This window comes from Micromys minutus, assembly GCF_963924665.1.
Source record: "Micromys minutus genome assembly, chromosome: 22".
Lineage (NCBI taxonomy): Eukaryota > Metazoa > Chordata > Mammalia > Rodentia > Muridae > Micromys > Micromys minutus.
The window spans coordinates 40,253,991-40,278,108 of record NC_137957.1 but is presented as its reverse complement, the minus strand read 5'-3'; the positions used below and the strand labels follow the sequence as shown (position 1 = coordinate 40,278,108).

Genomic DNA, 24,118 nt, shown 5'->3' with positions numbered 1-24,118 from the left:
CACTGAGATTCACAAACTTAAATAGTCACCACACAGGGACACATGAATGACAAAAACAGCACTCTCATCTCACAAACACAACAATCCAGAGTGTTACGCGAGAATACTTGAGGACTGTAAGCAGGAACCGGGTATGACTGCACTGAGGAGGCAGATCTCTGTGAGTTTGAAGCTAGCCAATGCCACATGATAATTTCCTGATCAAAAAAGGAGGGATGGGGTGGGGATCAACCATAAACAGAGAGGTATGATTGGAAAGGAAATATAGACTGGAGAAAGACTTATACTGTATTACAGGAAGGAACAGGTGCTGCGGGAGGTTCTGAATGCTGTTCTCTAACAGGACCCAACTACTACAATAATTAGAAAGCAGAATAGGTTACAATGAGAGCTAAAGCTTAATCTACAAATAAATACCACATGATAAGTGCTATATAGAAATCTTAATTCCATGCTATCTGAAAATCATTTATTCAACAACAAAACTAGAGGTTAATTACTTTATTATTGAATTATATTGTAAAGTCTACATCTACGAATTATTAAATGCTTTGCATTTACATCAAGGACACATTTATTCTAGTGGAATAAAACAGACACAGACAAAAGACCAAATACACAGTTTTTTAAAAATAATGGCATGTTTTACCTGGCCCACCTTTTGTTATACTGGACCATGCATCCCTATTCAGACTGACCTTACATATATGTGAAGTCTGATTAATCCCCTACATTTTTAAACACCAACTGGGGTTTCTCACAATTTTTAATTATAGACAAGAGACAGAAAGCAATATGAGAAGCTATGTTTGAAAAAAAAGGAAGGAAGATGGCTGTCGCTGTCGAGAGGAAAAGTTGAGTAAAACATGCCCCCGTGGCTCTTGTCTCAAAAGAGACAGTTTGACTCTGAGAGGCAAGCACTTCAGATCCAAGTTGGCTCCCCATGTGCCTCAAAGACCAGACCTACATGTTCTGGTCTCAACGGCATGTTTACTTAAAATGTCTATGAAATATCTAAAAGCTAAATACAGTAAATGTTAAGTCAAAATTGTGTGCTGGTCTACATATTCATATTCGGCTTCCTCTGTAAAAATTAAAACTGTCTTTACATTTTGGATGTTATTAAAAATAATTTACATTTTTAGTGTGCTTTATGGTCAATGACTAGAAAATTGCAACTTAAATGATTGAGTTAAAAATGTTTACACTTTACTTGATTTTTTTTTACTACAACTTAAATTGACTGAAACTTCATCTAAGCCATACATGAGGTAAATTTTAGCTAAAAAAGAAGACAACCATAAGGATATCATTAATCATTTCAGGAGTACACATAACAATAATGCCCACCTTATTTGAAATTACAAATTAAGCATTAGCTACTACATATGTGATTTAAAAGCAAGTTGTTTATACTTTTAAATCAAATTACATCGGGAATTATATGCCTAAAACAAACAAAAACCTCAACACCCCAATTCAGCCCCAAACAAAGCAAAACAAAACAAAAATCCCTGGCTGAAAATATATATATATATATATTTTTTTTTTTGGTTAAAAGAAGACAATGAAATCCAACTGAAACAGAGGAGACCAGTGTTCAGTTTCTAACTTCTAAACAAACACCCCCACACTTATTTACCTAAAGAATTATTTTGATAATAAGCTGGACTGGTGGGATAATGCTCTGCTGTAAATAAAAAGCCCAGGATCCCAATGGGAGCCTCATAGCTAGCCAACAGCTCGCAAACACGAGCAGCTAGCCGAAGGTCCCCTGAGCAGGTATCTGTGCTGCTCTACACGGTCCCTGTGGAAAGCCAAGTGTACTGAACGGTTTTAATGAAGCAGGACTTTCATGATATGAAAACTATTCTAGCGAGTAGTGTGGCAGGGCTGCGGCAGCAACGCCACACGGCAGGAGTCACAGAAGAGCTTATTGCTGTGCCTTCCATAGACAAGCCACTGTGTAAGGAGCACAACTGAGTGACCGTTTCTCACACTGAACTGCATTCACATTTGTAACATTTTTACTCGCAGAGAAAAAGTCATAAATCTTTTCTGTAAGAATTCCAAGTATTTAATGTGCAGCTTCACATTACATCACCATGTTTTGCCTTCTTCTCCAGATACACAACACAATGCATTTTCCCCAAAAGTGAAATAAGATCTCCACATTAAAAAAATAAAGCCTACAAAAAAGTTCTGGAGCTAAAAAAATTATTCATATGGCACAATGTGATCTCCAAAGTCCAAAATATTGAAATGAGATCCATGTAAGCATCCTGTTTGCTTTTCAATGTAGCTCTAACTTTTTACTGAGGTGAAATCACAACTTAGCTCTTCAGTCAACAAGTGGACACAATGTTTTCTACAGTTATTAAAAACAGGAGATCAAGCTGAATGTGCCGAAATGTTTTCTTCAGTTGGATATTTTAGAATCTTGAAGAAAATTAGTGAAGGGATTTCCTTGGTTGGTTTCCATAGCTTGATAGACCAAAAACAAAAAAACTGCCACAACAGCAAACAGCAACATTTTTATCCACATGGGAACGGAGCGTCCCTTCTTTGTCTTTTCCGACTTGATGTCTGCCAAGGGGACGTACTTAGGGACGTACTTGGATGAGAACGATTCTTCCATCCTGAAGTCACTGAGCTCCAGCGGCCGGCCTGCAGCACCTTTGATTGGTCTGCGGCAACTGGCACTATTCAGAGTGAAAGAGAGAATTCCAGGTGACTCAAGTAAACAACAAAACCGTAGTGTGAATTCTAAACACACTGAAAAACGCAGCAGCAGAAAGACCGACAAACAAAAGCAAAGGATCCGCTTATTACACGATTTTCAGTATTTTCTTCTGCTCTGTGGAGCTGGGAGGTGAGCTGGGGCCTTGCATGCTCAGTGGACATTCTTATTATGGAGCTACAGCCCCAGCTATGTTTTTAATCTTAAAAATTAATTTCGGGCTGGAGAGATGGCTCAGCTGCTTAAAAGCTAGACTTACAACCAAAAGGCTAAGAGTTTGGTTCCCAGTACCTACAGCTGTCTCTCCAGCTAACTTTAGCCAGACATGGTGATACACACCTTTGATCCTAGCACTTGGGAAACAGATGGGCAGATCTCAGTCTGAGGTTAACTATCTATAGAGCAGACTCCAGAACCGCCAAGGCTGTTATAAACCATGTTTCCAACACTCCAAAAACCATTAGCTGCACCATTTATTATTCTCTAAGCCTGTCTTAAAGGCTGAGCATTGTACTGTGTGCCTGTGATTGCAGCACTTGGGAAATGTGTCATGAGATCTGCCTCATATACATGGCAAATCCAAGATCAGCCTGGTGACTTGAGAACTTGTCTCAAAAAAGATAATAAAACTTAACAAAAACCAATATACTCAGATGGCTCAGTGGGGGCCACACACATGCCAGCAAGCCTAACAAACCGAGAAAACCAGCCCTGACCTTCAGGTGATGAAGCTTGTACCTGCCCACAAAAAAACACAAAAAAGGACTATCTAGATTTAGAGTGGGCGTTTGTGTGTGCAAAGACAAAACCAGGCTTACAGCATATACCTGTAATCTCAGGATTTAGGTGAAATCATGAGGATCAAGGTTCAAGGTTATCCTAAGCTACACAGTCAGTTTCACAGACAACCTGAACTATACAGGCAAGACTAGGACAACAGCTTTGTCAACCAAATGCTTGCTGTTTAACATGAGGACCTGAGTTCAATCCCCAGCGTACAGGAAGGAGCATGTGCACACATTTTTGGCTCCGCCAGTGAAAGCATTTACTGCTTGTCTAACAAGTTTGATGTCCTGATTTCAATTTTCAGAACCCAGGGTGAACTCCCAAGAGATGCCTTCCTACTCACACATTACTCATTAATAAGTTGGACAAGGCAGCTCTGGAGAGGCAGAAGACACAAGAATCGCTGGGGACTTGCTGTCCCCTCAATCTAGCTGAACTGTTATGATTCAGATTTAGTGAGTGAACGAGTCTCGAAATAGAAGAAGCAGCCCGGACAGGGCTCAGTGAATCAGTGAATGAACTCTTCTGGTCACATCAACAAGCATCAGGTTCAGTGAGAGATGCTGTCTTCAAATAGTAAGTGGGGAGTAAGTAACAGAGGAAGTTACGTGACACCCAAAGTCTACCTCTGGTTTCCACAAGTAAACATGAAAGTTAAAAATAAGCAAAGGAGTGTGTGCATGTATAATTTAGTGGCAGAGAGCTTGATGTATGTATGTGGCCCTAGGTTTGACCCTAAATACTAACAAACCCTGACCCCACTTTATCCCCAAGAGTTACATGTAATAAAAATAAATTTTGAATGACTCACAGATGTGAACCACTTGATTTGAGAACAAAGCTACAACAATGTTGTGATCAAGAACTAAAAGTTCCCTAGAATGTATTAAGACTCAATCTATCCAGGTACCTAATTCCCGTTGGAGTAGATGCTTCATAGGGGAACATTTCCTTAAGAATATCCCTCTCTACTCTTCTTTCCTCTGTTTTTTCTCCCACCTAGTAAGAAACAAAGAAACAAACACAAGTTAAAATTTAATATAAATATGCAGTAATTCAAATACCCAAAACATCGTTAGGGGAACAAAATGCCCTCTGGCCTAGTTTTGATATCATCTACGTATTCAGAAGCCTCCAAGACTCTTCACATTGCATCACTGGGATGGTATCTAAATGTGGTTACTAAAAGGAAATACCCAGCAACCCAACAAGGCTTGTAAATTCCCTCAAGGAATTTACTTGTTTTGCATTAAAAGTGCACTCTTCTTAGGAAGCTGTGATATGTAAAGGATAAAATATAGAATTTAATAAATAGACCTCTATCTTGTTTTAATAGTCAATTAAACCATTCCATCTTAAAAGAATGCTTAAGATTAAAATTATAATAAGCCATGCAGCCAGCATTTTAAAAATCGGTTATACAGGAGTCTACCGCACAAAGGTACTTGAAGGTCTTTTCAACAAAAGGGCAGCTTCCCTCACAGCCCAAGTAGCACTTTATTTTAAACTTGGATCCATGACAGAAAGAGCCTATGACAAGCAGCACACCAACACCCCGGCAACCAGGAACTGAAGAGCCACACAGCAGCAGGAATATAGTGTTGTTAGTATGCCATCTGTATTAATTTCTACTTTCACAACTAAATTTGTCTTTAAACCATATATGCACATATATACATTAAACCTCCCAGTAAAGTTCTGTCTCCTCCCACTTAAAAACAAAACAAAACTCTGAAAGATGAAAGATAGCATTGGGCTAAGTTGTATCCATTTACTTCCGCTCTTGTCAATGGTTTCTTTGGTGTTCTTCGGGTTATGTCTGAGAATTCAGTGATTGGCAGAATAGAAGATGCATGCTTGAAATTTCCAGTCAACCTATTGGCCACCTGCCAAGATTCAAATTATTCAGACTCAGAATCATCCAAATATAGCAAAGACACAAAATAAAAAAAAGATAATTCACTTCTGTAATATTTGATTTTCCCCTAATAAAAATTTAGGTAGTGGGATCTAGAAACACATTTAGTGTTTCACATGTGAAACCTTAGAATTCTTCAAATATTTAGTAAAAAATAAAATTATCCTCATGGTATTTAGGATTCTTGTGTAATTAATTACACTTATTTGTAAAATGACTACTTCGAATATTCAAAAATCCAGAAGCTTGGATTCACCACCTCCCAAATTCCAACTAAGGTAATTACAAAGAACAGCACTTAGATAGGTTATGAAACATATTTACTAAGGATTCGTTGCTTGAAGCCTTTATAGTTTCAGCTATGGGAGTACTCTCTGAAATTACTGCACCATCTATACGAAAATGCTGTGAAGTTTCCACCTGTTAGTTTGAAAACAGAACAAAAACAATCAATGTGAAGCAATCACTAAGGCCCTACCAATCTGCAAACCCGACTCAGCGGCAAGCCCTGCTTCACCCTTTTCCTTGGAGTTCTTCTTGACCCTCTTGTGGACTCCCTAGTTAATGCCTGCAGAGGTCCGCCTTTTGAAGATCCACTTGTCCATTCAGTTTCAGTTATTCCAGCTTGAGAATAGCTCTAGTCAAGCATCGACACATTAAAAAGTCATACCCTAACACAAACCCCTTAACAATGACCATTTTTAGCACACCAAGAAACCAAGAACTCTCTAGACATCAGCAATTACAACAATACTACACCCTCAAAACATTTCTAACTAAAGGTACTGATTTTGCTGCCTTGTAACCACCAGAAAGTAAAAGGCAGTAAAACACTCTAGTCTGCGGAGAGTATTAATAGCTTACACTGGCTTCTCCTGTGACATACTGCTTGGTATGTCAGCCTAGGAGCTGACTCTGGCTTCCAACAAAAAGCAGACCAATCTTCATCTATATACATGGCATTTGTTATGATTGGTTTCCAGGAAGAAAAGGAAGAAAGAAGGAAGGAAATAGAAAGAAACTAGTTTTGATGGCAGTACTTAGTGTGAGAGATCACCGTTTACCACGTGAGATCCTGGGAAAAAAACAACCAAAAACCAAAACCAGCAAACTTCTAGAGCTGTTCATAAATCAGACATTCTTTCCACATGATTTAATTATTTTAGTAGAATGTGTTAAACTGTAATTGTACTATCCCCTCCCTACAGAAAGCAGACAGCAGTTGCCTTCCAACCCCAGACCACTTTCCCTCATTTAAACAGTACTTTAGTGGCTAAGCGCAGTGGTACAACATATGTTACATTAGCTTTAAGAAAGCAGAAACAAGAGAACTGGTACATTTATAAGACAGCCTAGGGTACAATACTGAGACTGATTTAAAAAAGAAAAAGCAACTTAGAGATGGCTTGCCTTACTTATCATGGTTAATAGTACCAAACCAACCAACCAACCACAAACCAAAAACCCTTAGGTCTTTCACACTAGGTCAAGGGCACTCCAGCAACAGCATTTAAGCTAACAGTGCATGAACAGCAACTAAGTTGCTCTTCACTCAGATCCCGAGATAAGCTGATTTGCTAGCAGAACTACCATTCAAACTCTACAAAAGCACAAACAGCCCCCTAAGCCAAACTCATGTTTATTTAGACAGACTGACACTGTAAGAGTTTTTGTTTTCTTTTGTGGTGAGTTGTTTGCTTTTATTTTATTAGAGACATTGTTCCTTTATGCAGCCCTGGCTGTCCTTGAATTCATAGATTAGCCTGCCTGTCTTGAGTGCTAGGATTAAAGGTGTGTGCTAACACTGCCCAGCAAGAGTTTATTTAAAAAAAAAAAAAAATATATATATACATATATATATATTAATTGTATGCATAAGTTTGTATACATACACTTCAGAGGCCATTAAGAGGGTCCCCTGGGGCAGGAGACACAAGCAGCTGTAAGCCATGATGTGGGTTCCTTGCAAGAGCTCAACCACTAAGCCATTTCTCCAGCACCAGCATCCTAAGATTTCTGATTCACAATCAGAATCTCAGGGCTCTATTAGTTAGGGACTCTCTGTTGAATGTAAATTAATGTCAAAGACACATTATGTAAATTAAACACTATGTTAACCAAAATAAATTATAATCAACAGTCAAATAACCACATCTCTGCTCTCAATCCTGGTGACACCTGTCACCCTGCTCTGGCCTCCAGCTCACAATTCTGTGCCTGCTTTGCAGTGCTGCAGCTCAAAGCACACACTGCCACTCACAGCAAATGACTTTGAGAGTGTAAGTAAAAATTAATAAAATCATCATTCAGTGGCAGAATTTGGAAAGATGCACCAATCAATCACACAGAGGACTATCTCACTAGGAGGTACGTAATGTGAGATTCACAGTCAACCTATCAACAGCAACATGGTCCCTAGAAAAGTCCTGGTTTATCTTGGTTACAAATAGAAACAAGATCTTTTCTCACTGAGTTCTGATGAAGCTACTAAGTGAGGGAATCAGTCAGAAGACATTAAATTGCTGAGGCACATAAATCCAAACAAAAGCACACACTAAATACTTTACAAAGCGCCTTCACTTACACATCAACAAACCGAGACAAAATATTACCTGCAGAAAGCTGCTTGCCTTGGCATAAAGATCTCAGAGTGAAAACAACTCACATATTTGTCAAAAGGAAAGAAGCTGAATAAAGTGTAGCACATCCATGAATCTCAGCATTCAGGATGCAGTGTACTAGGAATGGGGACAGGGGATAGTATTTTCATTTGGGAATGAACTCTAGGACAGAGGAAAGGAAGGAATGTTTGATGCAATGGGCAAAGGAACAAATATAAACAATCTATGTAGAGTATTTCCTATGTAACAAAACTCCAGCAGTACATTAAACTATTGCCTAAAAAAGTAAATATTTTAAGCACAATATTTTACTTTATATCCTAGTAATATAAATGAAAAAAATTACATCGAATTGCATTTAGCAGCCTTAGTGTTATTCAGAAACATGTAAAATGTAAGAAAACTATTAGAAGGACCAAGATGCTCAACATGAGACACGGGTAAGAGCCAAAAGTTTACAACTTGTATTTGTAAGCTTGAAATGCTATCATGTGCTCACAAATTCTTAGGGACAGAGGAAAGACACAAAGGAATGACAGACTCTAGACCCCACCTACTTGTCTTCCAATGGAGCTCTGTAGTAAAGCGACTGTAGGGCCTGCAGGTTTGGGTATGCAGGGGATAATGACTTGTATTACACTTGATCAGGAATATAAAAATCATATATAAGTCGGGCAATAGTGGTGCATGCCTTTAATCCCAGTGCTCAGGAGATATGAGGCAAAGGCAGGTGGATTACTAGAAGTTTGAGGCTAGCCTGTTCTACAGAGTAAATTCTACAGCCAAGACTAAATAGAGAAATCCTGTTTCAAAAACATAGCTTAAAAATTCATTATCCAGTGTGGTTGTACACACCTTTAATCCCAGTATGAGGCCAGCCTGGTCTATAGAGCGTGTTCCGGGACAGCCAAAGCCACACAGAGAAACCCTGTCTTTAATCTGGCCCCTGAAGGGTATTTTTTTTTCCCCTAGTTGTCTTGTATAAACTTACTTTAAGGCAACAAAGAAACTCAGCAAGGAAAGTTTCTCATAGAGTACTTAGTTAGATATCAAATAACATGACTGAGAAGTCATCACTTCCTAATTGTAAAGTCATGGATTTAGGCAATATTATCCACAGCTATTAAAACCTTTAACTGAAAAGACCAACACCTGAACTATTTTTAATAATTTTAATATTTAAGGAAATTCATGTTTTCTGAAATGATCAAAAGCAAGGCTACAACATCATTTATGAGGTATTCTTGTCAAAGAAACTAAATCTAAATCCAGACCAACCCTTTAGGTCTATACTGTTAATATACTAGTCACCTGCTACATACTTCTATTTACTTAAATATTAGATATAATAGATATATCTATTTAGATAGCCCACTGTCCAATTATAATAGTTTAAAAAAAAGGCTACCTCAAAACTGACATTTTTATTGTGACTACAACAGCGGAAAAAAGGTCTCTGCACTGTCACATGTGGGTCTTGTCCCCAGTATACCAGATTACACAGGATATCAAGAAACAAAACACTTGAAGACTACCTACCACCTCCAGAAAGTAGGAAATACTGACATGGTCAACTATGGTCACCAAATAGAGGATGGAGAAGCAGCCACAGTGGGAATTAGTATAGACTTATTGTTCAGACTCATCAACTTAATTATGCAGTAAACCATTTTTTTGGCCAGGATCTGTGGAACATTCCTGTAATTGTAGCATTTGGGAGGTACAGACAGGAGGGTCAGGAGTACAGAGACCCTGCCTCTCTCCTCCGATCACGCAAAAGAAAGTAGGACCTGGTAGTGCACACCTGTAACCCCATCTCTCAGGAAGCAGAAAGCGTTAGGAGATCAGCCTGTTCCAGCAGGCCAGGGCTTCATTGTGAAACACTGTTTCAAAAGCACAGCAGAAACCAGAGGCAGACAGAATAAAGAAAAGAAACGAGTAACAAAGTAACACATTTTCAAGCTAAACAGTAAAGATGAGGAACTTAGGGTGTGAAGCCTAAATCAGAGCAATGATTTCAACAATTTTAACAAACAAGGTATCTATTAATGCCTTATGCTTATTCTCTCCCTGTTCCCTTTTGAAAACTCTACCTTGCCCCTTCCTGTCCCATCCCTCCAAAAGGAAATTGTCCTCTTAAATAATGTACCCTACTAGCTTCCAAGTGTAAGAAGTTACAAATAATCAAAGTAAATTCAACTGAGAAATCTGGACACAAAGACAAACAAAACTTTCCCGATTTTTTCAAAGTTGCATCAAAAAAAGGTTTATTTTATCTTCTAAAACAATCCTCTCAAGGGTGGAAAACACTGGCCTAGCACACCTGAGACTCCAGGTTCAAAACTGCTGCGCCCAAATTAGAAACCGGCAGCGTGACTAACCCTAGACAGCTTAGCACAATAAACACCAGAAGCTATGCTGATGACACATCTCAGAGATATGTCCCATATCACTCAACCATGAAACTGAGTCTGTGGAGGGAGCAAGCTGCTCTGTGAGCCAAGGGATGTATCAAAGGTCAAGACATGGGACGGATGATACTGGTCAGATGACACACCTGGACACAGTGATCATAAAACTACAAATACCTGATTATGCTCAATCCTTCTTTGCTTGAGTGTTACTGGCGTCTTTGCTCTGCCCTTTAGCGGCTCTCTCTTCTCAAGCTTGAGCTCTATTTTAGAGTCTGGAAATAATATTAAAGAATTATTATTTGCAGGGTTGCTTAAGTTACATCTTTCTAATATTACTTCGGAACCCCGGTTGTAGGCCGAGTACACGTGACAGTCTGTTTTAATACCTCAGAGAAAAACTGTTTACCTTAAAGCCCTTTTATAGAAAACATGACAGCCCAAACACTTTTGTAAGCTTAGTCCGTTTCTACCCTGTACCACTGTTAAATCTGGTTACTTCTCCCTACACTCTTTCCCACTACTCCTATCTCCAGAACAAGATTTTATCTAGAGGCGTTTCATTAAAAACCAATGCAAATGTGGAAGTGATTATTGTTTTGTCCTTGTAATACATTACTGCTATGTAATAAAGGCTACCTATTAAATATCAACAAAGGGTGAATTCTAAAAAACGAGTGATTGAATAAATAAATGGTAATTTTCAACGATGTGACTGCAATGCTTTAATGTCAACCAAGTCTCTCCTTAATTAGGGGTTGTAGCTCAGTAACAGACCATATGACTGGGGTGCTAGGCTCAATCCCCAGCACCAAAATAAAATTATAAAGCCTCTTCAGTTATTAACAAAATAGCGTATACATTAAAAAAAAAAGCTTAGTATTCTAATTTTTTAACCTTGGTTTTATCGTAATTTGAAGACCTACATGCTCTTTAAAAAAGCTGAACTTCCCAGCAGCCATGGTAGCCAACATCTGTAATCCCAGGACTTGGGGCTGTAGGTATAGCAGGATCTCTAGTCCAAGGTTAGCACGTGCTACACAGTGAGACTGTCTCAAAATAAAACAGGAACTTTTCTACTACTGTGGCCATTTACTATAGCAAAACAGGTCTAAAAATTGGCTTTCTTAACAAAGAAACTAGAATCAACTCTTAAAGCTTAGTTTTAATACAAGCTTAATGCAGCCATGATTCAAACTGATCAAGATAACTTTGTGCTTGCTGGCTTCCAGTCTAACCCTAGTTATATATACCTGCCATTCTCCCTCCCCCACGATAGTGATAATAACTCAAGCAGGTCAATTAAGACCAACCAACTCTATCCCCAGTGCTGTCACCAGATCTATCAACATTATATTTGGTACACTCCTCAGTATTATAAAATCTACTTTTGTCCTTTCTTAACTCAGAAGAATCAAAGAAACCTTAGACAGCAGAGATAAATAAGATACCTATCAGCAAGCAGAAACTGATGAGACAAATAAGCTATGTGGTTACAAATCAAGTTCTTGCTCAAATCTCAATCTTAACAGCCTATTAAGTACACTGTCCTCAAATAGTGAAAAGGACATATGACAACTAGAATATTTTTGGTCACTACTGGAATGTTTCAATGATGAAACGGAAAAGGCATGTTCATTCACTTATATGCAACTTGTTCAAACTCCGAGAATAAGGCACACATAAAACATGTTTCTGGAGACCACACAAAACTGTTCAAATTTAACATCTTTATTGAATTTGTAGAAGCATTCTACAGGAATACATGGCTTTAAAGAAATCACACAGCACTTAACAGGTACATGTATACATGTACATTTTAGAAGACAAGTAACAAAGCTGCAGCGATGGGATGTGTAGTCTAAGAACATGGTAGTAGTAGACATGTACACCAAGACTGTATCTGATTGTGCTTGAACTATTTTCCATGACATCTCTACAACTAGGACACCTTACCTTATAGCCATACAAATGAAAACAGGGCAATACATTGCTTCACACAGACACAGACATTGGGGTGTAGTAAAAATTCTTAGGGTTTTTAAAAATATACCTTTTAGGTTTTAGCATCCAGATCTGAAATTTAACTATGCAGGACATACAAAATACCTTTAAATACATGTAAAAAAAAGCCCCATCTTGTAGTGTCTAGTTCTTCTAACAAAACAGTCATGTTGAGTGAACATGAGGAATACCAGAATCTACTTTTCATCCCCTAGCTGTGTTCCTCCAATGTGGTCCACGTACTTGTATAACCAGGAATTGTTGGCTACCTCTTCTATCAGACATAAAACTGTACGTTGCTTTTTCTATTCATTTACTAAAAATGTGCATAAACGTGTTTATACATAAATATAGGTATGCAGTACGCCTCATCAATTGTTAACAAAGGATCTCTAGATTTAAATTCTCATTAAACTTTAAGTGGCTGTGAACTGAGCTCAGGGTCATATGCACGCTAAGCGTATGCATTTTACCACTGATACCCACACACTCTTGTCTGCGACTCAATCACTAAGTCTGTGCACTGGCACTTAAAGAGTTACCCTGACTTAGAATTAAGTTTGTTGCAGACAGAAGTATGAACAAGAGTGTGGACAGATGTTAGAGTGTATAGACGCTTAGCTAAGAATTATGATACAAAGGTCACCTGTAAGATGTCTTGCTATGTAATGAGGGGACAACAAAAGGACTCTTAGCAAAATAGATTTATATAATGAAAGTAAGCAGCAGAAAGAGCAGACTAAAATCTCAAGAGCTGTGAGACTTGGCATGCTTACACACTGGATTTCTCAAAACTAAACTCCTATGAGCAGGGAGGGTAGGGAAAAAAAAAAAATCAGTGTTCCAAGTGAGTAATAGTGTTTAACTCGGACCTATTCTCGTAAGGCAAATAAGCTTTCTTAAGCTTCAACTGCACTAGGTGGCTATGGATGGCTATGGATATAGGCATACTGTAACTCAGTGAGTGGGAGCTTAACACCTGCAAATTAACTATCAGGAGTCTAAATCCTTAGGAAGGTTCAAACTCTCCAAGTCAAAGTTTCTCTTTGTTCTTAATCTTATTACTGTTTATTTCCACGCTTTTTAATAACTTTGTGTACTTCCCCTCCAAATAGTGTTCCACCTTTAAAGGGGGCAACAGTTAGTTTATTCTTAGAAGCTGGATTAATCTTACAGTCCTTTAACCACAGATAGCGCCGACCCATAGTGGAAGACCCCATGGCATGGGCAGACACCCTCACTTCATCAAACGCAGCATCACAAAGATACGAAGCCGCATCATAGGTTCTGTTCAGAATCTCGAGTGCCTGCTGTGCATCACTAGCATCTGAATTAATAATCTGTGCAGCCTGACTTATGTCAGCTTGCAGAGACTTAGCCACGAAGGCAGTGTGGGCTGCCATCTGCAATGCTGATGCTGCAGCTTCGTAAGATCTACAGAGAGCTAAGTCCAAATGTTTATCACAAGACTCAGTGGAGGACGCCTGAGTGGCTGCTCGTGGGGTGGCTTCAGAAATAAGCCCCAGGATTTCATCATCTACTTTTGGAACTGATAGTATCCGAGCTGCCTCGCTGGAAGAAACTGGGTATCTGCAAGCCAATGACGGCAGCTGCCTATCAATTTGCCGCCACTCCTCCTCGATGACTTTTAAGATAGATTCGTGGAGAGGAAAGGATGGTTCTGAGGCATCTATTTTATCATGTTGTACTTGCTTAGACACTTCTATTCCTAAAGCAGTAAGAGAATGAGAGACAACACTTTTGGCAAAAGAAGACCTATGTCCGGATCCAGGTGGATTCTGAAAAGCCACATGAGAGCCCGAATCCCCTTCCTTTACTGCCTTCTCACTGAGTCTAGGGACTTTTCGGGGAGGAGATAGGGATTCAGATTCTTGATGGCTGGACTGGCTAAGTCTCTTACATATGTTTTCTACATCCAGGGTGGGTACAGAATTAGAAGTCCCAGGCAAACTGCCGAGCCCACCCTGGACTAACAGAGAATTGACATAATCTCGGATTGCCTGAGCAAGTGGTGGGGAAATGACCTGTGACCTCTCTGACTCCTGCAGTACTTCTCTTTCACTAGAGAAAACTGACTGATCTGAAACACCAGGCTCTTCAGCACTCGATGGCTGAGTTCTTCTAGTCTTCCCTCCACGGCAAATATTTTCTACTATGTCCTGACAGTAAGTAGTAGTGGTTTCTCTTATCAGTGAAGGAGAAGCTGCAGCAGAGACCAGCCTGGCAGCAAATTCACGCTGAGAAGATGGTGAAGCGCTTTTCTCTACACATCTATCATAGCTAGACTCTGAAGGAATAAATAAACTCCGTCCAGGGGCTAACTTCTGCGTCTCTCCCTTCCCGGACAAGGCTGCACAAGTCTCCCTAGGTGGGTCTCTCTCAGCAGTATGTACTCTCTTAGCTGCCTGCAGTTCAGTCCTGCCCAAAGGAGGGCGGGTGGAGATTTCAGGGAAAGAAATACCCTGAAAAAATGCACCAGAGGGAGTAGATGCAAGTTCAGAAAAAGGAACACAATCCCTAGCGGACTTCACTTTCTTGTGTTCTTTCTTCTTTCCTGTAGAGGCAAAAGAGGCAGGAAGTTTAAGCATGACTGGTTTGGGCTGGTCTTATTTGCCTCCTTGCTAAAATAGTGTTGTTGAAGAAAAGAGCCCTATACTTCACTCTCAGCAATTAATCTGGTATACAGTGCCTTGGAAGGCAGAGCCAAACTAAGTATTTATAAGCTCAGCAAATTATGAGTTAAACCTTTTTAAGTATGAAATTCTGCATTATTCTAACTTTAAAAAGAAATATCCTTCCTATTCTAGTCCCAAAAATATTTAAGAGATCTTTTAAATAACTCATGTGTATTAATAGAAATGATATATTTAAATGTCAGCACTGTATATTAATCATAAGGAATAAACACATAATCATGTAATATGGAAAAAAATTACATGAAACAAAAGTGGCACATAGAAGACTCAACCTATTATTTATATAGAATTAAAATAAAGTAGCATGTATCAAACTGACCATTAAATATAAAAATGGATTAGTAAGATAAATATCTATTTAATGATTTCTTCTGTAGATGTGATAATGGAGAAAAAGGAGAACTTTGCCTTTACAAACATATCATTTTGAAGCAAAAGTTATTAAATAACTATTTAAACAGCAAGTTAAATTATGTATACCTGATCAATACTGCTTTAAATAATACCTTTTCCATGGTCAACACTACATTAGGAAAAAGTCCCACACGTTTTTTAAGAGCATTTGAAATGTTACCTTCATCATTGTCACTGTATCTGTCAGAGTCGTTACTTCCGTTCTGTCTTGTGTTTTCTGCAGAGGAAGAAACTGTTGGAAGAGGAGTAGAGGATCTTGATTCTGTTCCCTGCTCCCTCAGTTTCAACAGCTTTTTCTCATACAGCTTCCTGGTTGTTCCTGTGTTAAGGGAAAAGTTCTATTATATTGGCATCAGACTATCTTTTAAAGATTAAAAGGAACAAACAAAAATTGGTGTGTTGCAGACACCTAGAGAACAGACACTGGATCCCTCATCCCTCAGAGCTGGAGTTACAGGCCCGTGAGCCACCCAATGTGGGTTCTCGGAATAAAGCACTGGTCCTCAGCAAAAACAGTCCAAATTCTTAACTGGGACCATCTTTCCAGCCCCCACAGAAAAGTAGTTCTTAAACAACACACTTTCTGTTTCAAAGTAAGTAATTAAAAAATAGTACATAATGTACTCTTTTTCAAAATAGTCGTTTCTCTGGGACGTCAACACAAGATTATATTGTTTATGTGAGTAGGTGTTTTGTTGGCATGCATGTCTGCACACCATGTGCCTGTATAGGCCAGAAAGCAGTGTTGTACTAGTGCTCTTAAATGCTGAGCCAGCCCTACAGCTCCCCGAAGAGCTTATATCAGATGGAAACCTTGATCAGAAAGACTATACCTCACAACACTGAGATCAAAATGCTTATAAACAGTCACTGAACTAGGGGTGTCAAATTCTATAAATCTTACTTGAATATCTTTAATTTCTACTTTACCTTAGGTATATATAACATTTGGATAAGAGGTCTTTAAGACAGACATCTGACATATTAACATGTAATTTAGCACATTTTCATGTAATACATATCCTAAGTGCACACTTTTAGCAGGCTACACAGTGAGATCTAGACTTGACAGACAAAACCAACTCACTGTCTCCAACTATAACGGCTACAAAACTCACCCAATCTCTATACCGTGTTCAAATTTTCACACAGCCCTCAAGTTCTGTGTGGATCTCTCAGTCTTGACGTTACTGCCTAAACCCTGTAGGAAAGGCATCACCAACCTGGCAAACACACTGCTACCCAGAAAGTCAATGATGGACCTAGTGTATTTAGTTCTTCAGTCAGACTTCGATCCGGGTATTACACTCTACATTACTCTCACTCACTGATGCAGATGACCTGGCCAGATAAGATCCATAGGCTGACAGAACAGCCCAATATGAACCCTGAATCAGTATCAGAATCAGTATCAGCAATTGGTAACTTTTCATATTATCTACCAAAACTCTTCCTTCCTTACTGAGAGTTAAGGAAACTAAAGTGTTGATTAGTTAAATAAATAATGACAAACGGCCACAGAAGATCCACATTCTAACCATTAATAAGAGTAAAAAAATGATTTGTGGGCTGGAGAGATGGCTCAGCAGTTAAAAGCACTGACTGCTCTTCCAGAGGTCCTGAGTTCAATTCCCAGCAACCACATGGTGGTTCACAACCATCTGTAATGGGATCTGATGCCCTCTTCTGGTGTCTAAAGAGAACAATGTAATCATATAAAGAAAATAAATGAATCTTAAAAAAAAATGATTTGGGGCTTACTTCTTGGCAAAAGTATTTGACTCGATCAACTTACCCACAATGGGACCAGGATTCACTCCATATCTCACAAGCTGATCCAGAAGTTCTTCATTAGAGAGCTCAGTCACATCCAGATCTTCTTTATCTTCTAGCCTGGGCTTATCAGTTTTCTTTGTGGCTTTCTGTAAAGCAAGTACAATTATATCCTCTATAAAGTACTCATTTCCACAACACTCTCTATGCAATCAACAAGGTGACTTATTATCACATTAGCCACAGTAATCTGATTAAAGTAAAACCCAGTATTTGGGGCGAGAGATGGCTTAGCGATTAAAGCATTGGCTGGTCTTCTAAAGGATCCAAGTTCAATTCCCAGCAACCACTTGGCAGCTTGCAACTGCCTGTAACTCATACTCCAAGGGGTCTGACACCTTCAAACAGGCATGCATGCAGTTAAAACACCAATGTACAAAAAGATAAAAATAAAACCACTGCTCTTGGGGGTTGAGGCAGCTCAGTGATAGGGTGCTAAATACCTAACTGAAGAGACAGTAATGGCACCCAGTGTCCAAAAGCAAATTAAAGCGGAATAAAATAAATTAACTTTTGACAATACATCTAATATGAACCTTACTGACACACTCTTAGAAGTCCTAGAATTAAAGCCATGCTACCATGTCTGGCCCAATCTGATTCAAGTGTCAGGGGACCTGAATGGCTTCCTAGGGCACTGGACACAAGTGGTACATAAACATACACGCAGGCAAAACACCTACATTTAAGTCATTAAAAAACAAAACAAGGGCTGGAGAGATGCCTCAGAGGTTAAGAGCACTGACTGCTCTTCCAGAGGTCCTGAGTTCAATTCCCAGCAACCACATGGTGGCTCACAACCATCTGTAATGGGATCTGATGCCCTCTTCTAGTGTGTCCGAAGACAGCTACAGTGTACTTAAAAAAACTTCAAGTAAACAAGAAAAACATTTTGAAGCAGGCAATATACTTGCAAAAAGTGAACTGGAAAGTTGGGGTCCACCAACAGCCTACTTGATATTAAAACTTAATATATAGGGGGAAAGTTCCAGGAAAGTAAACCACCCAACAAATGTTAAATTTATTAAGAACAAATATTGGGAAGTGGGCAGTTTGGTATATACTGTTAACAAAGCTGTTTCAACCAAGAAGTATTAATTGTGTGGAATTACCATCCTTAAGGTAGCTTTAACTATGTGTATGCTGTCAGTACCTGTGGAGACCACAAGAGGGTATCAGATCCCCCGAACAAGGAGTTACAGATTGTGAGCAACCTAGACAGTGCTGAGAAACAAAACCTAAGTTCTCTGGAAGAGCACTCAGAGCTCTTAAAGACTGTAATCCAGGGTGGACTCCCAGCAATCCCCCGGCTTTGATCTCCTGAGTTCTAGGACTAGGCATGAGCCAGCATATCCAGCTATAAAATATTGCATTGGACATGTTATGTATGTAGTTGTATTTCATTCTTCTGTACTAGTCAAGTTAGGCCCAGTCTGAACTGTGGGAAGGAAACCCTGTCGTAAAACAACCCAAAACAAAAGAACCACCCACCCATCTGTCATCAGCACAGGCACAGTGGGGCATACCTGAGCTCAGCACAAGGAGCCTGAGAAGAGGATAAGTTTAATGCCAGTCTGAGCTATATAGCAAGAATTCCTGTAAGTAAGTAACCGAATATGCATGCCTGAAGTGCTAGATTCAACCCCCCAGAACAGAACAACCTCCCTTGACAGGCTCACCGAGATTGTTACAATGCTCCACTGGACCCCACAGCCACACCTGCATGCTTGGCAGGCTCTGACAAAAAGGCAGATTGCCAAGTGCACAAATGTTTACTTTTGTGCCCACTATCTAGGTGATTTTAACACCTAAAAATACTGGTATCAAGACAAACAATTAAAAAAAAAAAATCACACACACAAAATCACAGCACCCATTGTATGCATCCAAGGTAAAATTCTATGATTGTAATACATATATAAAACAATCTTATGATTTCATGACATTATCCTTAATTTAGAAATATTCAGGAAGGCTGGGATGATGGAACATGCCTGCAATCTAGTTTATAGCCTACCAAGGCAGGAAAAAAACCCGTAACTTTTATACATGTAATCTTAAGTGTTCTACATTTCTTCTGAAATCCAAGATACCTTCCCTAAGCTGGACTTCAAAGTGGCAATTCCTAAACCACAACTCACTTAATTCATGTACTAATTGCCAATATTAACATCTCAATTATCAGAGTCCAATCAAAGTTATACATTTAAAAATATTTAAATAGTGCAGGTGGAGAATACAAACCTATGGTTATGAGACCCACTGAGAGAAAGGTCCCCAACCACAGAGCTAGTTTGAAAATAGCATCCACGAGTCTCTTCTCCACCAGGTGCTGGGCATCAATGCTACGTCTAGAGCACTCTGAACTGCACTCTTGATGCAAAGTCTAGCCCCAGAGTATGTATTCACAAAAAGGTAGGATCTTTCATGTAAAGGTGAGCTGAGCTGGGAAGAGGAAACACGAGTGAGCACTCAGGAGGCTGAGACGGGACTGCACCACTGAAACTCAATGTCAGAAATGAAATCCGCACACACCAGAACTCAAACTAGAACAGAACTGGTTTTGTTTTGAGTGGAAGTCTCATGTGTGAAACCATGAAAGCATCATCCCACTATGTGACAGATGACTTTGAACTCCTGATCCTCCGGCCTCCACCAGGTGATCTGGGATTTAGTTTTTACACACAACCAAAAGCTTTGTGGCTTAATACACTTGAACAAACACTTGGATGATTTAATAGAAAACCTATCCCATCATGTGCCATTTGAACTGGAAAATGTACTAAGGTAGTTTTAAAGACTTGACAAGGGTCTGGAGAAATGGCTCAGTGACTAAAAGCACTGGCTGCTTTTCCAGGACCCAGGTTTGATTCCCAGCACCTACCAGAAAGCTCACAACCACCTAACTTCAAAGGATCTGTTGCCCTCTCTAGTCCTCTCGGGGAGTGAGAGCTCACATACATATGACGGGCATACATCCATACATGCAGGCAACACATCCATACGCAGATAAATAACAAAGAGATACTGGAGAAAAACCGGTAAGGGAGGGAGGGATACACTTCAGCAGAGTGTGGTGACCCATGCTTTTAGTCCCAGCATTTAGGGAACAAAACCAGGCAGATCTCTTGAGTTCAAGGCTGGCCTGTCTACAAAATTGAGTTCCAGGACAGCCAGGACAGTTCCATAGAGAAATCATGCTTCAAAACAATTTCTCATTCCCCACCCCCTTTAGGCTCTTGTTTAGAAACTGTCTCATCAGGCAGCTAAGATCAAATCCTTATGATCTATCTGGTCTCCACATCTTGAATGCTGGGATCACAGAATTGAGCCACCAAGCTCAGCTAATAAATTTTACTTAAAGTGATTGTGTGTGTGCTCACATTCCAGCACAGATGTGTGTCTTCCAGATCTAAGACACGCCACTGCTGTGCCCAGCTTTTTATGTGGGTGCTGGAGGTCAGGTTCTTGTGTTTGCACAGCAGGTCATTTCCCTAGCCCCCTGAATGGCTTTAAGCCCACAAAAAGCATGGAATCTGTCCAGAGATCCACCAAAAAAAATCACTAAAGAAAAAAAAAAATATATATATATATACACACACATAAAGGAGTTTTATTCAGCTAAAGAATAAAATGTCATGTACAAAAATGAATGAAACTGGAGATTATGTTAAGTGAAAGTTGCCACTCAGAGCCAAGCATGGTGGTACACACGCATAATCCCAGTACAATGTCATTCGGGGCTACAGTGAATTCAGTATCAGCCAAGGTTACATGACCTCCTATCTCACCCCCCCTTCCAAAGACAAATATTCTACACACTCCACATACATATCTACATAATATGTGGACTCGAGATTAAAAAAATACATGTGACATGTAAAGCTGAAGGGAGTAAAAACGGACTAATGTGGGAGAAAAGGGTGGGTAGCAATGGGAGAACTTGATACACATGTAAATTAGAAAGTTAGGGTGAAACCCATTATTTTTGTATAAATAAAAATTAGAATTACAGTAACATGGGGACTCCAGAGATGGCCTAGAGGTTAAGAACGCTGGCTACTCTTCCAGAGGACAGTGATTCAATTCCCAGAATCCACAAGGATGCTCACAACTGCCTACAACTCCCGTTCCAGGGGATATAGCACCCTGAGACACACACAGGAGAAACACCGGTGAACATCCCACACTTTTATTCATGGACTAGTGCTTACCAGACACTAGTTTGTGCCAATCTTAAGACACTTAGGGAAATGAAAGCTCAGGGTAGAAGTTTTCTCAACTAAATTCACACCTGCGTTTGGCTTAGCTTTCATTCTTGTTCGAGCAATCAGGGAAAAAAAAAAAAACCCACAGAAAGCAAAATTAACGCTAAACAATACTTTGGAAGAAGTTCCACCCTAGTACATGCTAAGCAAAGAAGAGGCTTTGAGTTCAATTCCCAGCACCAAAACGAGGCAAGCCACGAAACCAGTAAGCAGTAGTGACACCAATCAAAGCATTCACGTGTCTTTCAAAGATTTTAAGTTACACCAAATCAATGGTCTTAACTAATTTTTAATGACTTAAAATTCTGTTAACGAAATATAAACCCACAAAATATTATTTAAAACGCACCCAAAAAGCCAACAACGACAAAAAAAGCAAAGCAAAAAAGGTACACACTGCCGGGAACCCATCATACGCTTCACTGGTCTGAGACATCAAACTGTAATTGATACACGATAAACTTTTTCTCTCTTTGCTTCCGGATCTTTACTTTCTCCAGCAAAATACTGAAACGGTACACAAACACTTATTAGCTGGGAATCTCCAGTATGTCTACGAAAACTAACTTTTCCAAATGCAGCGTAAGGCGTTCCATTTACAGCACAGCTAACCCACTTACAGCAAGGCATACTGACTGGAAGAAGAGTAAGACAAACGAGGGAACAAACGGTTCAAAAAGCCCTCCATCTGTTTTTAAAAAAAAAAAAAAAAAAAAAAAAAGGCGGGAATGCCTTTATTTAAAAAAAAAAAAGGGGGCCAGAAATGACATGTCGCAAACTGCCCTCCAGGGTGCGCTCTGACACTGTTGCGAGTCACTTCGGCGCTAAAGCGGGAAAACGCTAGAACTTCACCTCGCGTGCTGGGGCCAAGCCTGTCGGGCTTTAGAAAACGGCTCGGAAGGCCGCGTCTACACCCACTTCGGACCGAGCACGCGGGCCCGGAGCCTGGCGGTGCACCGGACCGAGCAGCAAAGCCGCGGCGGCTCGCCCCAAGGACTCCCCGCTCCGCGTCCTCCCAGGCAGCCTCGCGACCGGGGCGCGGGGGACACGGGGACCCCGCGCGGGGCCAGCCCCGCTGCCGAGCACGCGCCGCGGCCGCCAAACGCCCGTCTCCGTGGCCCCGATCGGGGGCTCGCCTTACCCTGCCGACGGCGCCGCGGCCGCGACCCACGGAGGCCCCGGAGCCGAGCACTGGGGTGGGCTCGCGCTCCTCGTCGCTGGAGAAGTCGGGCGGCCCTTTGCTGTTGGCTCCCGCGGCGAGCGGCGGCCGGTTGCGCGCCGTGAGGTGCTGCAGGTAGAGCTGCACGTACACGTCCTTGCGCTGCTCGCCGGCCGGGAGCGTCACGTTGTTGGCGACCAGCTCGCTCTTCAACTTGTCTTTGGTCAGGACCGAAGGGTCCTCCAGGAACTCCGGCATCTCGTCCCCCTCCCTCTCTCCTCCTCGGCCCCTCACAGTCGCCGCCGCCGCCGCTCACGCCGGCGCGCTCGCTCTCTGGTCCCGGGGGCTGCGGCCGCCGCCTCGGGGAATCCCTGACCGGGAGCAGCGCCGCGAACACGCCGCGGAACTCGGACACAAAGCCCAGGCCGGCCCCGCCACAAAAGCCCCGGGCGCGCCACTGGTGAGCGAGTGCGGCCAAGCCTGGAGCCCGCAGCGAGCAGAGCCCACACACAAGCTAGTGCGTGGGGTGGGAGGGGGTGGGGGAAGAGCCCGTCTCGCGCACGCCCCAACAACGCGCGCCGCCATTGGCGGGCGCCGGGAGGAAGCGCGGCGCCGATTGGCTGGGCGGCTCGCGCGGGTTCCAGCGGCCGCGGCGCAGGGCGAGAGGTGCAGAAACGCAGTTTAAAAGGCGCTCGGGCGGGAGATCGGGCGAGGGGCCCGCTGTTTGCTCGGCTCTCCACCCTTCCCCTCGGACGCTGATAAGGGATGGGCGGTACTGGGTTTGCGCGGTGTTTCCTCTCCCGCCCCCTGCGCTGGTGAAGCCTCGCACGGACCTCGGTCGCCTTCGGACGGGCGGAGTTCTGCGCCAGCTTTTGAGGACCCTTTGCCGGGGCCCTGGCTCCCTCTCGGGACACAGAGCCCCCCGAAGAATGGCGGCGGCCTGGCCTTCCCCCCGAATTCTGCCCCTTCAGGGGAAGCCTGGAAACCTGGCAGACTGTGAAGCGGGGATCGCAGGAAGTCAAATCCCCTCGGTTCGCAAACGCTTCTTTTGTCTGGAATCCAGGGAAAGCCAGACTTCCCCAGCTGAAGGTTTTCGTACTGCTGGAATTTGTTACAAAATTGCATTTTAAGTCTCCCATTCGCTTCTTATTGCATTACTAAAGGCTTTGGTTTCAATAGTTTTCGGGTCTTAAAACAAATCCTTTTGTATTTTTAAATGGTCTAGGTTAAGACCAGCACCCCACCCC

General features: G+C 41.3%; 1 protein-coding gene across 5 annotated transcripts; it reads right to left on the bottom strand.

The window, feature by feature from the left end:
• Window positions 1-541: 541 nt before the first annotated feature.
• TMPO (thymopoietin) lies at window positions 542-23,387 on the bottom strand. 5 transcript variants are annotated; one of them, XM_080935630.1, is made up of 9 exons: window positions 22,854-23,387; window positions 17,407-17,533; window positions 15,772-15,930; window positions 10,654-10,751; window positions 5,962-6,081; window positions 5,769-5,864; window positions 5,302-5,412; window positions 4,437-4,525; window positions 542-2,702 (listed from the first exon to the last, which is right to left on the bottom strand). In XM_080935630.1, the coding sequence occupies exons 1-9, from the start codon at window positions 23,127-23,129 to the stop codon at window positions 2,420-2,422; spliced, it is 1,359 nt and encodes a 452-aa protein (XP_080791756.1). In that variant the 5' UTR covers window positions 23,130-23,387; the 3' UTR covers window positions 542-2,419. The 5 variants fall into 5 exon arrangements, with proteins under 5 accessions (XP_080791756.1, XP_080791757.1, XP_080791758.1 ...); XM_080935631.1 differs by lacking the exon at window positions 5,962-6,081; XM_080935632.1 differs by lacking the exons at window positions 5,769-5,864; window positions 5,962-6,081.
• Window positions 23,388-24,118: the final 731 nt, after the last annotated feature.

Bases quoted from the DNA above. Each gene is read 5' to 3' on its own strand.
- TMPO (XM_080935629.1), bottom strand. From the start codon at position 23,129: ATGCCGGAGTTCCTGGAGGACCCTTCGGTCCTGACCAAAGACAAGTTG. The intron at 15,931-17,406 runs GTAAGTTGATCG...CCCTTAACACAG, and splicing joins GAATCCTGGTCCCATTGTGG to GAACAACCAGGAAGCTGTAT. The intron at 15,056-15,771 runs GTAACATTTCAA...TTGCCTCTACAG, and splicing joins ATACAGTGACAATGATGAAG to GAAAGAAGAAAGAACACAAG.